This window comes from Rhinatrema bivittatum, chromosome 1 (genome assembly GCF_901001135.1).
Source record: "Rhinatrema bivittatum chromosome 1, aRhiBiv1.1, whole genome shotgun sequence".
Lineage (NCBI taxonomy): Eukaryota > Metazoa > Chordata > Amphibia > Gymnophiona > Rhinatrematidae > Rhinatrema > Rhinatrema bivittatum.
Window position 1 is genome coordinate 489,397,192 of NC_042615.1, and position 14,100 is coordinate 489,411,291.

Consider the following 14,100-nt stretch of genomic DNA (forward strand, 5'->3'; position numbering starts at 1 on the left):
AGCGGAACAGAAGAATTCAGAACAAAGAGCGGACTCTCCATTACTTCAGCGTAGCACTGCGGGCGGGATCCTGGACTGATCCTTGGTACTACAGGAACGAAAATTATCAGGTAAGAAACTAATTTTCCTTTCCCTGTACGTACCAGGATCAGTCCAGGACACCTGGGATGTACCAGAGCTAAATTACCGAGGGTGGGAAGCAGAGAGTCCCGCTCGGAGTACCCTCTCTCCAGATCCTCCGGGATCGGTAGCCCGGACATCCCCCGAACTGCCTGATAAAGGTATACAACGACTTCCAGGTAGCCGCCCCGCAAATCTCTTGAGGCAATACCGGAGAAGCCTCCGCTCAAGGTGCCGCCTGCGCACGAGTCGAGTGAGCCCTCCGGCCCACGGGAAGCGGTTTTCCCCGCACCCAGTACGCCGAAGCAATGGCCTCCTTAAGCCACCGCTGAAGCAATGGCCTCCTTAAGCCACCGGGCGATCGTTGTGCGAGACGCTGCGGCCCCTTACTTAGGACCAGAGAACAGGACAAACAGATGATCTGTGACCCGAAACGGATTACTGACCTCCAGATATCGGAGGAGGGACCTCCGCACGTCAAGCGTCCGCAATTCTCTCGCTTCTGGAACAGAGAACTCCCTGGCCGCCAAAGCGGGCAGTTCCACCGATTGATTCATACGACAAGACGACACCACTTTCGGTAGGAAGGAAGGAACTGTGCGCAAAGAAACTCCGGAATCGGAAATACGCAAAAAGGGGTTCACTACAGGACCGGGCCTGCAACTCGGAAACACGCCGCGCCGAGGCGATCGCTACCAAGAACGCCGTCTGAAGAGTGAGGTCCTTAAGAGTCGCGCGTTTCAAAGCTCAATATGCGCCGTGCATAGGGAGGAGAGAACCCAGATGAGGTTCCAAGCCGGACAAGAACCCAGTTGAGGTCCCAAGCCGGACAAGGAAGACGCAAGGGAGGACGAAGGCGTTTGGCACCCCGGAGGAAGCGAGCAAAGTCCGGGTGGAGCGCTAGGGACGTACCACGGACCGTACCCCGAAAACAACCGAGCGCTGCCACTTGAACCCTGCAAACAACCGAGCACTGCCACTTGAACCCGAAGGGAACTGCACGCCAGGCGACCAGCCTGGAGGAACGCCAGAATGTCGGAGACGGAAGCCGAAGTGGAGACCACCCCACGCTGCACGCACCAGTCCTCAAAGACCACCCAGACACGGACATATGCCAGACGGGGCCCTGATGGAGCAGGCCCGCCATACCGTGAAACCGAAGGGGCGCCGTTACCGCCAGCTGGGCGAGGTCTGCAAACCACGGCCGGCGCGGCCACTCCGGTGCCACTAAGACTACCTCGGCCGGGTGCAATTCTATGCGCCGTAGAATCATGCCGATCATCGGCCACGGGGGAAACACGTAGAGCAGCACATCCGTCGGCCAGGGAGGCACCAACTCATCGACGCCTTCTGCCCCCCGTTCTCGACATCGATTGTAAAATCGCGGGGCCTTCGCGTTGTGCCACGTGGCCATCAGATCCATGTGGGGCACCCCCCACGTTTTGCAAATGAGCAGAAAGCTTCGTCCCCCAACTCCCACACTCCGGGATCCAGACGATGACGGCTGAGAAAATCCGCCTGCACGTTGTCGACTGCCGCAATGTGAGACGCTGCTATGTTGCTGAGATGTAGCTCCGACCAGGCCATCAAGCGCTGAGTCTCCTCCACCACCTGGGGGCTCCTTGGTCCGCCCTGGCGTTTGATGTATGCCCCTGTGGTCGCATTGTCCGACAACACTCGAACTGCCTTCCCCCGCAGCAACGGCAGAAAGGCTTGCAGGGCCAGACGGACCGCTCTGGTCTCTAGGCGCGCTCTGGGCTCTAGGCGATTGATAGACCACTGGGCTTGCGACACGGGCCATAGGCCTTGGACCGAGCTCCCCAGGCAGAGCAGGCTGGACCTCGCGTGTCCCTTGAGTGGAAGCGGTAGATGGAATTCCTCAGAGACCGGCTTCCAGCGGGATAGTAAGGATGACTGTAATGGACGCAGATGAGCGAATGCCCAGGGAACCAGTGCCAGCGTTGAAGCCATAGACCCTAGGACCGTAAGGTAGTCGCAGACCCGCGGTTAGCGGAGAGACAATAAGCGACGTACTTGAGCTTGCAGTTTGCACCTCAGTTCGTGTGACAGGAACACCGTGCCCTGCTTCGTGTCGAAAAGAGCTCCCAGATATTCCAAGGTCCGCGTGGGTGTCAGATGACTCTTGCTATAGTTGACCACCCATCCTAGGGACTGCAGAAGGTGGAGGGCCCTGGCTACCGCCATCCGACACTGATCCTCGGACTTTGCCCGAATTAACCAATCGTCCAGGTAAGGGTGGACCAGGAGACCTTCTCGGCGAAGAGACCTTCTCGGCGCAGCTGCGCCGCCACCACGACCATCACCTTCGAGAATGTACGTGGGGCCATCGCGAGCCCGAACTGGAGCGCTCGGAACTGGTAATGCCGCCCTAGGACGCAGACCTGAGGAAGCGTTGGAACGATGGATGAATGCCTATGTGAAGATATGCCTCCGTGAGAAGATGTAGCTCCGACCTCCAGGGAGGCTAGAAACTCGCCGGGCCTTACCGCGGCGATGACTAAACGAATCGCCTCCATTGTGAAGTGAGGAATCCGAAGGCATCGGTTCACCCCTTGAGATCCAGAATGGGTCTGGACGTGCCGTCCTTCCTTGGGACGATGAAGTAGATGGAGTAACGGCCCTTGTCGTGTTGGCTGACCGGGACTGGAGAAATAGCTCCCAAGCCTGCTAAGCGTTGGATGGTGTCGAGCACCGCCGCCTTCTTCTCGGGAGCCTTGCAAGGCGAGACCAGGAACTTGTCCGCTGGGGTGTGAGCAACATCCAACGCGTAGCCGCGTCCTATGACCATGAGGACTCACTGGTCCGCCGTTACACCGGGCCATCTCTCGGAAATGACATCAACCGTACCCCGCCGTTGGAAACGGCGTGCCGAGGCTGCGGCGAGAGATGGGCCGACCCCCTTTCATTGCGAAGACTTGGGCGCCGTGATTGCCAGGCACCTCCTTGTCTACCGAAGCGCCTACCTCGAAAGGACTGTTGCTGCCACTGCGGAGTACGGGAGGAGGAAGACCTATACGAGCGCCCGGACGACCTTTGAGGACGCGACCTCCTGGGACCCCGAGAAAGAGAACTGGCCGAAAACGAGGACCTCGCCCAGGATCTATCCTCGGGAAGCTAGAAGGCCCTGTTTTTCCCCCCCAGGGAACTCGTTAACTCGTCCAATTCCTTGCCAAACAGCAAAGTCCCTTGAATGGTAATGCCCCGAAATGAGCCTTGGAAGAACCATCCGCCGCCCAGTTGCGCAACCACAAAAGTCGGCGTGCCGAGACAGCCGCTACCATGGACCTAACCGACGTGAGCAGCAAATCGTGCAGCGCATCCACGCCATATGCTATTGCAGCTTCCAAACGATCTGCCTGCGCTGCCTCGTCTGCGGAAAATCCGCATTGGCTTGAAGAACCTGGGCCCAGCGCAGACTGGCCCGCATGGCGAAATTCGTGCAGATGGCCTGCACTCCCAGCGCGGAAACCTCGAAATCTTCTTGAGCTGCACTTCCAGCTTCCTGTCCTGAAGGTCCTTGAGAGCTGCCGCGTCCGTGACCGGAATTGGTAGATCTCTTTGTTACCGCGGAGACCGCTGAGTCCACCTTGGGGAATATGAGAAGGTCCAGCGCATCCTCCGGAAGCGGGTAAAGCTTGTCCATGGCCTTACTGACCTTCAAAACTAACTCCGGGGTGTCCCATTCCGGAACAGAATATTCGTCGAGGAGAAGAAACGGGAAAGCCACTGCCGGAGCCGAGAGACCTAACAGGACCGGATCCATGTTTGCCTCCTGACGGACTACCACCGGAGGCGCTTCTATGCCCCGCTCCTGGAGAATGGCCGGAATTAAGGGTGGCAGGTCCTCCCTGCGGAAGAGCCGGAACACCTTGGGATCATCATTTTCCACTGCTTGGGATCCCTTTCCGGCGCCTGGCTGAGCGGATTCGTCCGTCCCCTCTCCGTCGGCCCCTTTCAGGGGCTTCTCAGGGGAATCAGAGTCCACCGCAGGGGGGAATCGGAATCGGCTTCCTGTGGGACGCCACGAGGAAGCCGCGTACTTCGGGAAGGGCCCCGGGACCCCTCCGCAGCGCCCTTAGGATTGCATGACGACTTCCCTGGGGGGGGCCTTGCGGGGTCCCCCCCGGCCGCGCTTACTGCACGTACACTTTAGGACTTTGCGCAACGACAGCGCAAAATCCTCCGAAAGGGACCCCGAGGCTGAAGAATCCTCCTCTGAAAACCCCCGGGGACCAAGGGACCCCCGAGGGGACCCCCCTGTATCAACCCGCTGAGGAGAAAGCGCGGGAGGCAGGCCCGAGGCTCCTGCCGTTTCCCGCGCCATTACACGGTCCGAGGCCAAAATGGCCGCCACTCCCGCGCTCAGCGGGAAAAAGTCTTGGGGCCGCTCTGCCGAGCCCCCCCCTGCGCGGCGGCGATCGTGCGCTGCGGGATCGAGCCCCCCGAGGCGCCCCGGATGACCGCTCTCCACCCGGGAAGCAGGCCGCACACAGAGCACCGCGGTAAAGCCGCGCGCGCGCCGAGCCGCAGGCCCGACAGGCCGAGCCACGAGGCATGCCGACGAGCCGCGGCGAAGAGCGCACCGGGAGGAAAAAATTAAATTTAGCGAAACCGGCCCCCCCGGCTGCCCCCCCGGCCTCCCCCCTGCCAGCGGCGCCCCCCCCGGAGACCCCACGGAGCGGCGACGCAAAGCAGCAGAGAGCTGAAGCCAGAGAGAACCGAAAACAAAAGTAAAACAATTTTTTTTTTTTTTTTTACAAAACAACGCTTGTCGCTGTCCAGGGTCCTGGAGCCCTAGTCCAGCAGGGGTGAGTGAACCGGGCTCCCAGGTGTCACCCCTGACGCTGCTACTGGGAAAGCCGGGTCCTCGACCCTAGCAGCGGCCTCAACCAGGGGGGGGTAGTCCCCTCAGGACCTCACAACCCCCCTGGGAGACAGGGCGGACGGGACCTCAGGGACAATTTAGCAAAATCAAATTTAGCAAAATCAAAATCCCAATTAACAACACTAAACTGGCCTAAAACCAAGAAAAAGAAAGAACCGACCCTGACGGAGTACCAGAACCAGGGCAGGAAGGAGCTGTGACCTGACCTGCACCACCTACTGGAGACAGAGTAAGACTGAGGGGCTGTGACTGGCACAGGGGCATATATGCTCCGCCCACAAGTTTTAGTCTGTCTCCATCTACTGGTGCGGAGTCACAACCCAGGTGTCCTGGACTGATCCTGGTACGTACAGGGAAAGGGGCTTATAGTGCATTGCAACTATCCCTTGCCTTGAAAAGAAGCAACTATGTGGAATCAGAGATTACATGCATTATGAGCAAGATTTTGCAGTGGCACTGTAAGGAAGAAACACACTCGCAGCAGAAGCCTGTTTCTCCCACAGATGCCACTATACTGATAACATGCTCCAACCACTAATGCAGAATTCCACAATATCCTGTAAAGCATCGCTGCTTGGGATGAAATTTCTAAATGATGGCCACTATAAATGTAAAACGTAACACTGGATTGTGGAGGGGAATGAGGTCTAGGATTTTTAGCAAATAAAACAGAAATCCATGAGGCCAACAATAGAGGGAGCCGTGTGTTTCTGAAACTACCATTCCAATCTTTTTCTGATGTTCTTCTTCGGGAAACCACTTACTCATAAGAACACAAGTCTTGCGATATTGGGTCAGAATAAAGGTTCATTAAGCCCAGGATCCTGTTTCTAACAATGGCCAATACAGGTTACAAGTACCTGGCAGGATCCCAAGGGGTAGAAAGATTCCAAGCTGCTTATCCCAAGAATAAGCAATGGATTTCTGCAACTCCACCTTAATAATGATTTATGAACCTTTCCTCCATAACTTGTCCAAACATGTTTTTTTTTTAAATGCAGCTACACTAACAGCTTTCACCATATCCTCTGGCAAAGAATTCCAGAACTTAATTATGCAGTGAATAAAAAATGTTCTTTTATTAGTTGTAAATGTATTACCTAGTAAATTCATTGTGTGTCCCCTGGTTTTTGTATTCTAAGAATAAACAACCAATTAAGATTTACTCTTTCCATTCCACTCATTGTTTATAGACCTCTATCATATCTCCCCCTCAGCTGTCTATTCTCCAAACTGATGAGTCCTACCATCTTTAGCCTTTCCTCTCCCCTCTAATTCTTTGGAGGATTTCAGATACCAAAAAATATAAATGGAGAAGAAAGTGGGAAATAAAAAGGTAAAATACATACCAGTTTGTCGAAGAAGGGTGGAGATTTAATATACGTGGATTTTGGATTCCAGGAATACAGTTGATCAGATGGGGCATTTAAAGAGTTCCAACTTTCATTAACTTTCTAAGGAAAATAGATATCGCAGTGCAATTAGATGTGATATTCTCTGAAATGTGTAGATTAAGTTTAACCAGCGATGTACTCTGGCAAAAGGGAAGCCTTCAATTTGGAAGGCATAAAGGATTTCTAACTAACTCTCCCTACAAGATTCCTGAGCCCTGCTTTACAGTTCTATTTTTTTGTTTTTAAACTACAAAATTATCTACAGTATTTGACAATGTTCCAGCTCCCAACGCCGCATTCCTGATGTTCTGGTGACTGGAGTGCCCTGCTGCTTCAGCAGGAGTGTGCGGTGAAACTCTCTGCAGCAGCCAGAAAGAAGCTGCAAGTCCAGATAACGGAAATTTTTGAAAAACAGAATTCCTTCTCATTTCAAAGTAGCTCTGGAAATCAAAGAGAAGGGGTGGCCTAAGGGTTAGAGCAACAGGATGAGAACCAAGCAGCTGGGGGTTCAGATCTTACTGACACTCCTTGTAAGCTAGGATAAGTCACTTTATCTTCTGTTGCCTCAGTTGTTCACTTAGACTGGAAGTTATTTTGGGCAGGACTTATTGTACCTGAATTCTAAATCATGCTGTAAGCTGACCTGAGTATCAAATGGAAAGGCAGGCTAAAAATAAAAAAAATTGTTAAATATTATTGTAACTATAAAACACTGCTATGGTGTCTGTTAAAAAACAAAACAAAACATGTTTTTGCCAGAAATATTAATTTAGAACATGCTAGAAAGTACCCATTCATTATACAAAGATATTGTCTGACGGTGTGTGAATTATTGGTGGCTTGCCATGGCTTGAAGGTCACAATAAGAACAAAAAAGGCAACATTGAAGACTGAATGTGTCATAAAATGGTATTTCAACATTACCAGCTCCAAATATTGAAAGGCTGAAATGCTCCATGTGGGTGGAGAATGCAAAAACCATAGCACTAAATTATTTCCAGGATTTTTTAGGCTTGCCGTGTATCTGGATGCCCTCGGATCCCTATGGCTCCTATCTGGGATCTGCTATGGGATGGGGTGACTCACTGACAGTTTTCTGCAAGGAGCTTGGAGCACCACTGGAAAGAGAATGGGAAACTGATGCGTTTTGCTCCATCTCTGGCTATGTTCAGATCCTGCGTAAAGACCCATCTCTTATAGACTGCTTTTAAATCTTCAAATCCCCGACTCTTCCTAATCTTGACTCTGTCTTGTTAAATGTGTTTTTATTACTGTAATACTTACTAAAAATTATTTGTCTTGTCTGTGTGTCTCATTCAGATTGTAAGCTCAATAGAACAGGGACTGTCCCTATTTTATGTATCTGTGCTGCATACATCTAGTATCACCATAGAAATGTTAAGTTGCAGTAATAGTAGTAATGTGCCAAGCCCTGGACCAAAAAGAAAGTACACTTTAATTTAGAAGTTATTTCCTACATTTTAGATTGCAGAGCATTTGCTTTCATGCTCTATACACACCCTTAAGGAGTGGGCACTTTAATATTTCAGCTTCTTTAAATTAATGTATGACAACGTGAAATCAAGAGGAAGTTATGAAATATGAGGAAGAGTTGCAAGGTTCTGTATTATCGCCTGACTATATTAACTGTGGTTTGGTTGCAAAAAAAAAAGTTTATTTTATCTTGACTACACTTTAGCTCAACTGAGAAAAACTGAACAACTATTCTTTTTTTTTTTTAAACTCTTGCTCAAATAGGTCTCCTGATACAAGTTAGGTTGATCAGTCAATATGCTCTGCAGTGACCCATCAGGGAGAGATCACCGTAACATAATCTACGTCTGATCACGTATAAGAACATAAGAAATTGCCATGCTGGGTCAGACCAAGGGTCCATCAAGCCCAGCATCCTGTTTCCAACAGAGGCCAAACCAGGCCACAAGAACCTGGCAATTACCCAAACACCTAGAAGATCCCATGCTACTGATGCAATTAATAGCAGTGACTATTCCCTAAGTAAACTTGATTAATAGCCGTTAATGGACTTCTCTTCCAAGAACTTATCCAAACCTTTTTTGAACCCAGCTACACTAACTGCACTAACCACATCCTCTGGCAACAAATTCCAGAGATTTATTGTGCGTTGAGTGAAAAAGAATTTTCTCAGATTAGTCTTAAATGTGCTACTTGCTAACTTCATGGAATGCCCCCTAGTCCTTCTATTATTCGAAAGTGTAAATAACCGAGTCACATCTACTCGTTCAAGACCTCTCATGATCTTAAAGACCTCTATGATATCCCCCCTCAGCCGTCTCTTCTCCAAGCTGAACAGCCCTAACCTCTTCAGCCTTTCCTCATAGGGGAGCTGTTCCATCCCCTTTATCATTTTGGTTGCCCTTCTCTGTACCTTCTCCATTGCAACTATATCTTTTTTGAGATACGGCGACCAGAATTGTACACAGTATTCAAGGTGTGGTCTCACCATGGAGCGATATAGAGGCATTATGACATTTTCCGTTTTATTAACCATTCCCTTCCTAATAATTCCTAACATTTTATTTGCTTTTTTGGCTGCTGCAGCACACTGAGCTGACGATTTCAATGTATTATCTACTATGACGCCTAGATCTCTTTCTTGGGTGGTAGCTCCTAATATGGAACCTAACATCGTGTAACTACAGCTAGGGTTATTTTTCCCTATATGCAACACCTTGCACTTGTCCACATTAAATTTCATCTGCCATTTGGATGCCCAATCTTCCAGTCTTGCAAGGTCCTCCTGTAATGTATCACAGTCTGCTTGTGATTTAACTACTCTGAATAATTTTGTATCATCTGCAAATTTGATAACGTCACTCATCGTATTCCTTTCCAGATCATTGATATATATATTGAAAAGCACCGGTCCAAGTACAGATCCCTGAGGCACTCCACTGTTTACCCTTTTCCACTGAGAAAATTGACCATTTAGTCCTACTCTCTGTTTCCTGTCTTTTAACCAGTTTGTAATCCACGAAAGGACATCGCCTCCTATCCCATGACTTTTTAGTTTTCGTAGAAGCCTCTCATGAGGGACTTTGTCAAACGCCTTCTGAAAATCCAAATACACTACATCTACCGGTTCACCTTTATCCACATGTTTATTAACCCCTTCAAAAAAATGAAGCAGGTTTGTTAGGCAAGACTTCCCTTGGGTAAATCCATGTTGACTGTGTCCCATTAAATCATGTCTTTCTTCTATATGCTCTACAATTTTGATCTTGAGGATAGTTTCCACTATTTTTCCCGGCACTGAAGTTAGGCTCACTGGTCTATAGTTACCCGGATCACCCCTGGAGCCTTTTTTAAATATTGGGGTTACATGGCCACCCTCCAGTCTTCAGGTACAATGGATGATTTTAATGATAGGTTACAAATTTTAACTAATAGGTCAGAAATTTCATTTTTGAGTTCCTTTAGTACCCTGGGATGCATACCATCCGGTCCAGGTGACTTGCTACTCTTTAGTTTGTCAATCTGGCCTACTACATCTTCCAGGTTGACAGTGATTTCGTTCAGTTCGTCTGACTCATCACCCCTGAAAACCAACTCCGGAACTGGTATCTCCCCAACATCCTCACTAGTAAACATGGAAGCAAAGAATTCATTTAGTCTTTCTGCAATGGCCTTATCTTCCCTAAGAGCCCCTTTAACCCCTCGGTCCATCTAATGGTCCAACCGACTCCCTCACAGGTTTCTTGCTTTGGATATATTTAAAAAAGTTTTTATTATGAGTTTTTGCCTCTATGGCCAACTTCATTTCAAATTCTCTCTTCGCTTGTTTTATCAATGTTTTACACTTAACTTGACAATGCTTATGTTTTATCCTATTTTCTTCAGATGGATCTTTCTTCCAATTTTTGAAGGATGATTTTTTGGCTAAAATAGCCTCTTTCACCTCACCTTTTAACCATGACGGTAATCGTTTTGCCTTCCTTCCACCTTTCTTAATGCGTGGAATACATATGGACTGCGCCTCTAGGATTGTATTTTTAAACAATGTCCAAGCCTGTTGAACACTTTTAACCTTTGCAGCTGCACCTTTCAGTTTTTTTCTGACTATTTTTCCTCATTTATCAAAGTTTCCCTTTTGAAAGTTTAGTGTTAGAGCTGCAGATTTACTTATTGTCCCCCTACCAGTTATTAGTTTAAATTTGATCATGTTATGATCACTGTTGCCAAGTGGCCCCACCACCGTTACCTCTCTCACCAAATCCTGTGTTCCACTAAGAATTAAATCTAAAATAGCTCCCTCTCTTGTTGGTTCCTGAACCAATTGCTCCATGAAACAATCATTTATTACATCCAGGAACTTTATATCTCTAGCAAGTCCAGATGTTACATTTACCCAGTCAATATTGGGGTAATTGAAATCTCCCATTATTATTGCACTGCCAAATTGGTTTGCTTCCCTGATTTCTCTTAGCATTTCATCATCTGTCTGACCATTTTGTCCAGGTGGACGGTAGTATACTCCTATCACTATACTCTTACCCAACACACATGGGATTTCTACCCATATAGATTCTACTGAGCATTTAGTCTCTTGTATGATCTTTAGCCTGTTGGACTCTATACCCTCCCGGACATAAAGTGCCACACCCCCACCAAGTTGATCCTCCCTATCATTGCGATATAATTTGTACCCTGATATAGCACTGTCCCATTGGTTATCCTCCTTCCACCAAGTTTCTGTGATGCCAATTATGTCAATCTCATCATTTGCTGCTATACACTCTAACTCTCCCATCTTACTTCTTAGACTTCTGGCATTGGCATATAGACATTTCAAAGTGTGTTTTTTGTTTGTTTTAACAACCTGCTTTTCAGTTGTTTGGGATAATTCGGAAATCATTAGTTTTGGTGATTTTTTACATATAGGCATATGGACTATATTTGCTTTTATTGGAACCTCTCTTTTGGGTTGCCCTAACTCTCCTGTTTCTTTAATATCCTTCAAGGATACATTTCTCCGAACCATGCACTGCTGAGTGACTGTCGGCTTTCCCCTTTGTTCTAGTTTAAAAGCTGCTCTATCTCCTTTTTGAAAGTTAGTGCCAGCAGCTTGGTTCCACTCTGGTTAAGGTGGAGCCCATCCTTTCGGAAAAGTCTCCCCTTTCCCCAAAAGTTTCCCCAGTTCCTTACAAAGCTGAATCCCTCTTCCCTACACCATCGTCTCATCCACGCATTGAAACTCTGGAGCTCTGCCTGCCTCTGGGGTCCTGCACGTGGAACAGGAAGCATTTCAGAGAATGTATTGGCGTTCAATTGAAAGAGCCTGCGCTTCACCGTCTGCAGATGATGCAAGCAAACATGAGTACCCTTCACTGTATGTTCTGAGCCGGAAACCGTCAACGAGAACAAGTCTGCGACCAGATAACTGTGCATCAGAACGCTTTAACTCATGCAAAGCAAGGCTAACCAAGTGCATTAAATATGCCCGGATAGCCACTCTTTCCAGCACTAGCACAGACTTGTATAACAACATGCATGTTTTTTGGGGGTTTTTTTGACAAGCACCTAAGAGCTTTCACGGAAAAGAAAAAAAAAAAAGAAATAGGTCACCTCTATTTTCTCGTAAACTTCTTTAAACATCTCAGGAATGACAAACTGTCGCTCAACAGCCTGAATTTCATCTCTAGTTGGCCAGACATCTTTCAAGAATACAGGTTTGCCTTCTGAATTTCTTCCTATGGAAAACATATAGAATTTGAACACATTACTACTTGTTTGGCAAAAGGTATGGATCAGCTTAACAGCTTTTATTATTAAACCTCATCTTGAGAAAAGAAAATAAAGATTCAGCATGTCTTCTCTCTGTGTAAGGTGTAGGGCCTTTGGAGAAGTGGCTATTAAAAGAGCTGACGCGGTGGCTCGGAGGCAGTACTGATGTGCACCGCCATGGAAAAGGTCCCCAGTTCAATTGCCAAGTCAAGTCTTCCTCTCCCCAGGTCGGGTGGGGATGCTGTAGAGTGAACTGTCACAGCCCTTATAGGGAGGGGGTCCTGGTCATTGCCTAAGGGTAAAAACAAACAAAAGTCAAGGGCAAAATCAATGACTAAGAATCTATAACAAATTATACTTGCTTAAATAACCTCAAGCTATAATAATAGTGCCAATGCTGCTTAGATCCGTCAATTCACAAAAAGGCACAATGAAAAGAACTTCCTTGAAAGTTAAATAAGGACCTTCAAAAAATGCAGCATAGGAGCTGCAAATATAACATTCTTTTCATTCTATTGTCATTGCACAAAGCTGCTATACACTTTCATCATCTGTCCCAGTAGTCACTTTTTAGTTTTAAATTTTATACATGCATTTAAAATCCATTACTTTAAACAAATCATTTAACCTTGACAGTTTCCTTTTTGTGAACTGACAGAGCTAAGCAATATTGGCAATATTATTAACTGCGTAAGGTAGTTTGAGCAAGTAAAATTTATTATAGATTCACTGCCTAAGGGTGACACCTGGTGGCTACATTCAGGGCCCATAACTGCAGGGTTCAGGAATGAGTCGTGCTGCATGACCCCTGACCCCAGGATTGCCGCAGCACTGGCCAGACTAGTTATGGTTTGTTTGTTTTTTTTGGGGGGGGGAGATATGACATTTCTTAGCATTCAGTCAGATGAAACCAGAACAAGTAGGTTATTATGCATCTCTATCAGCAGATTGAGACGGAGCAAACTGACGTCACAGTATATAGACTCCTGCAGTGATATCAAACTGCCAGCATTCTCCATCTCCAGCAGATAGTGGACGTGCATCTCCCTACTGGGGATTGCTTCATTTTGTAAAAGGAGAATTAAGGATATTACTTGTCCCACTCTCCTGCGGTGATACCTAAAGGTCCCTCCCCAGTTTGAGATTTTTTCAGCCGGCATGGACTTAGCTCCTTAAGCGGCTGAAAGGCAGCGGATGCAGAAAGCAGAGCGTGGCGGTGACAGCATATGCCCTCTCCCCCCGCAGCCAGAGACAGTCTCTGTTTTCAGACAGGTAAGGCTGAGCTCAGGTAAGTTTAAAAAAAAAAAAAAAAAAAAAAAAGAATATATATATAATTATAGAGAAATAAAAGGAGGCTTTTGTAGCTCGGGGCTCCCCCCTTTTCCCGGTCTCTATGCTCGGCGCGCCATTCTGACGTTTGTCCCACTCCGTGGGAGGTCAAGGGATGTGGGCAGCCTGGTGGGTTAAGCAGCCTTGGTAGGCTAGGCCCTGCTCTGAGGCTTTTTCGCTGCGCACCGTGTGGTAGGCCACAATGGCATTTTGCGCGCTTTTCTTAGGCTTCCCTCTACTGGATATTTGGTTTGGCGTGTGCGTCTAGCTGTGCTTCCAGGTTGTGCGTCCAGTTTTTGGGTGCTTAGTTGGGCCTTGTGTTCTGTAGATCTAAGTTAAGCGGTGCCTTAAGTGGCCACACGCTTACCTGTGCGCCCACGTTACATTGTGTGCTTAAATTGACTTTAAGGCGCTTAGATTTGGGCCACCTAAGTTTTGGATGCCTAGTGTTTTTGGATGTATTAACCCCCCCCCCCCCCCCCAGTTAGACTCACGCCTCTGGCCGCTGCTTAAGCGCATGGTCGGCCATAATGGTACCTATGCCTAAGAAACCCAAGCACCTTTCTCTTTGCACTGCCTGTCATATTC

General features: G+C 48.0%; 1 protein-coding gene across 1 annotated transcript in view; it reads right to left on the reverse strand.

Moving 5' to 3' along the window:
* Window positions 1–14,100, reverse strand: part of ACO1 (aconitase 1) — a 172,281-nt gene that overhangs the window by 23,010 nt on the left and 135,171 nt on the right. Inside the window, exons 15-16 of the mRNA XM_029608585.1 lie at window positions 12,025–12,149; window positions 6,376–6,480 (exon numbers count right to left, since the gene is read on the reverse strand). Of these exons, the coding sequence (XP_029464445.1) occupies window positions 6,376–6,480; window positions 12,025–12,149 (230 nt within the window). The remainder of the gene's footprint in view (window positions 1–6,375; window positions 6,481–12,024; window positions 12,150–14,100) is intronic.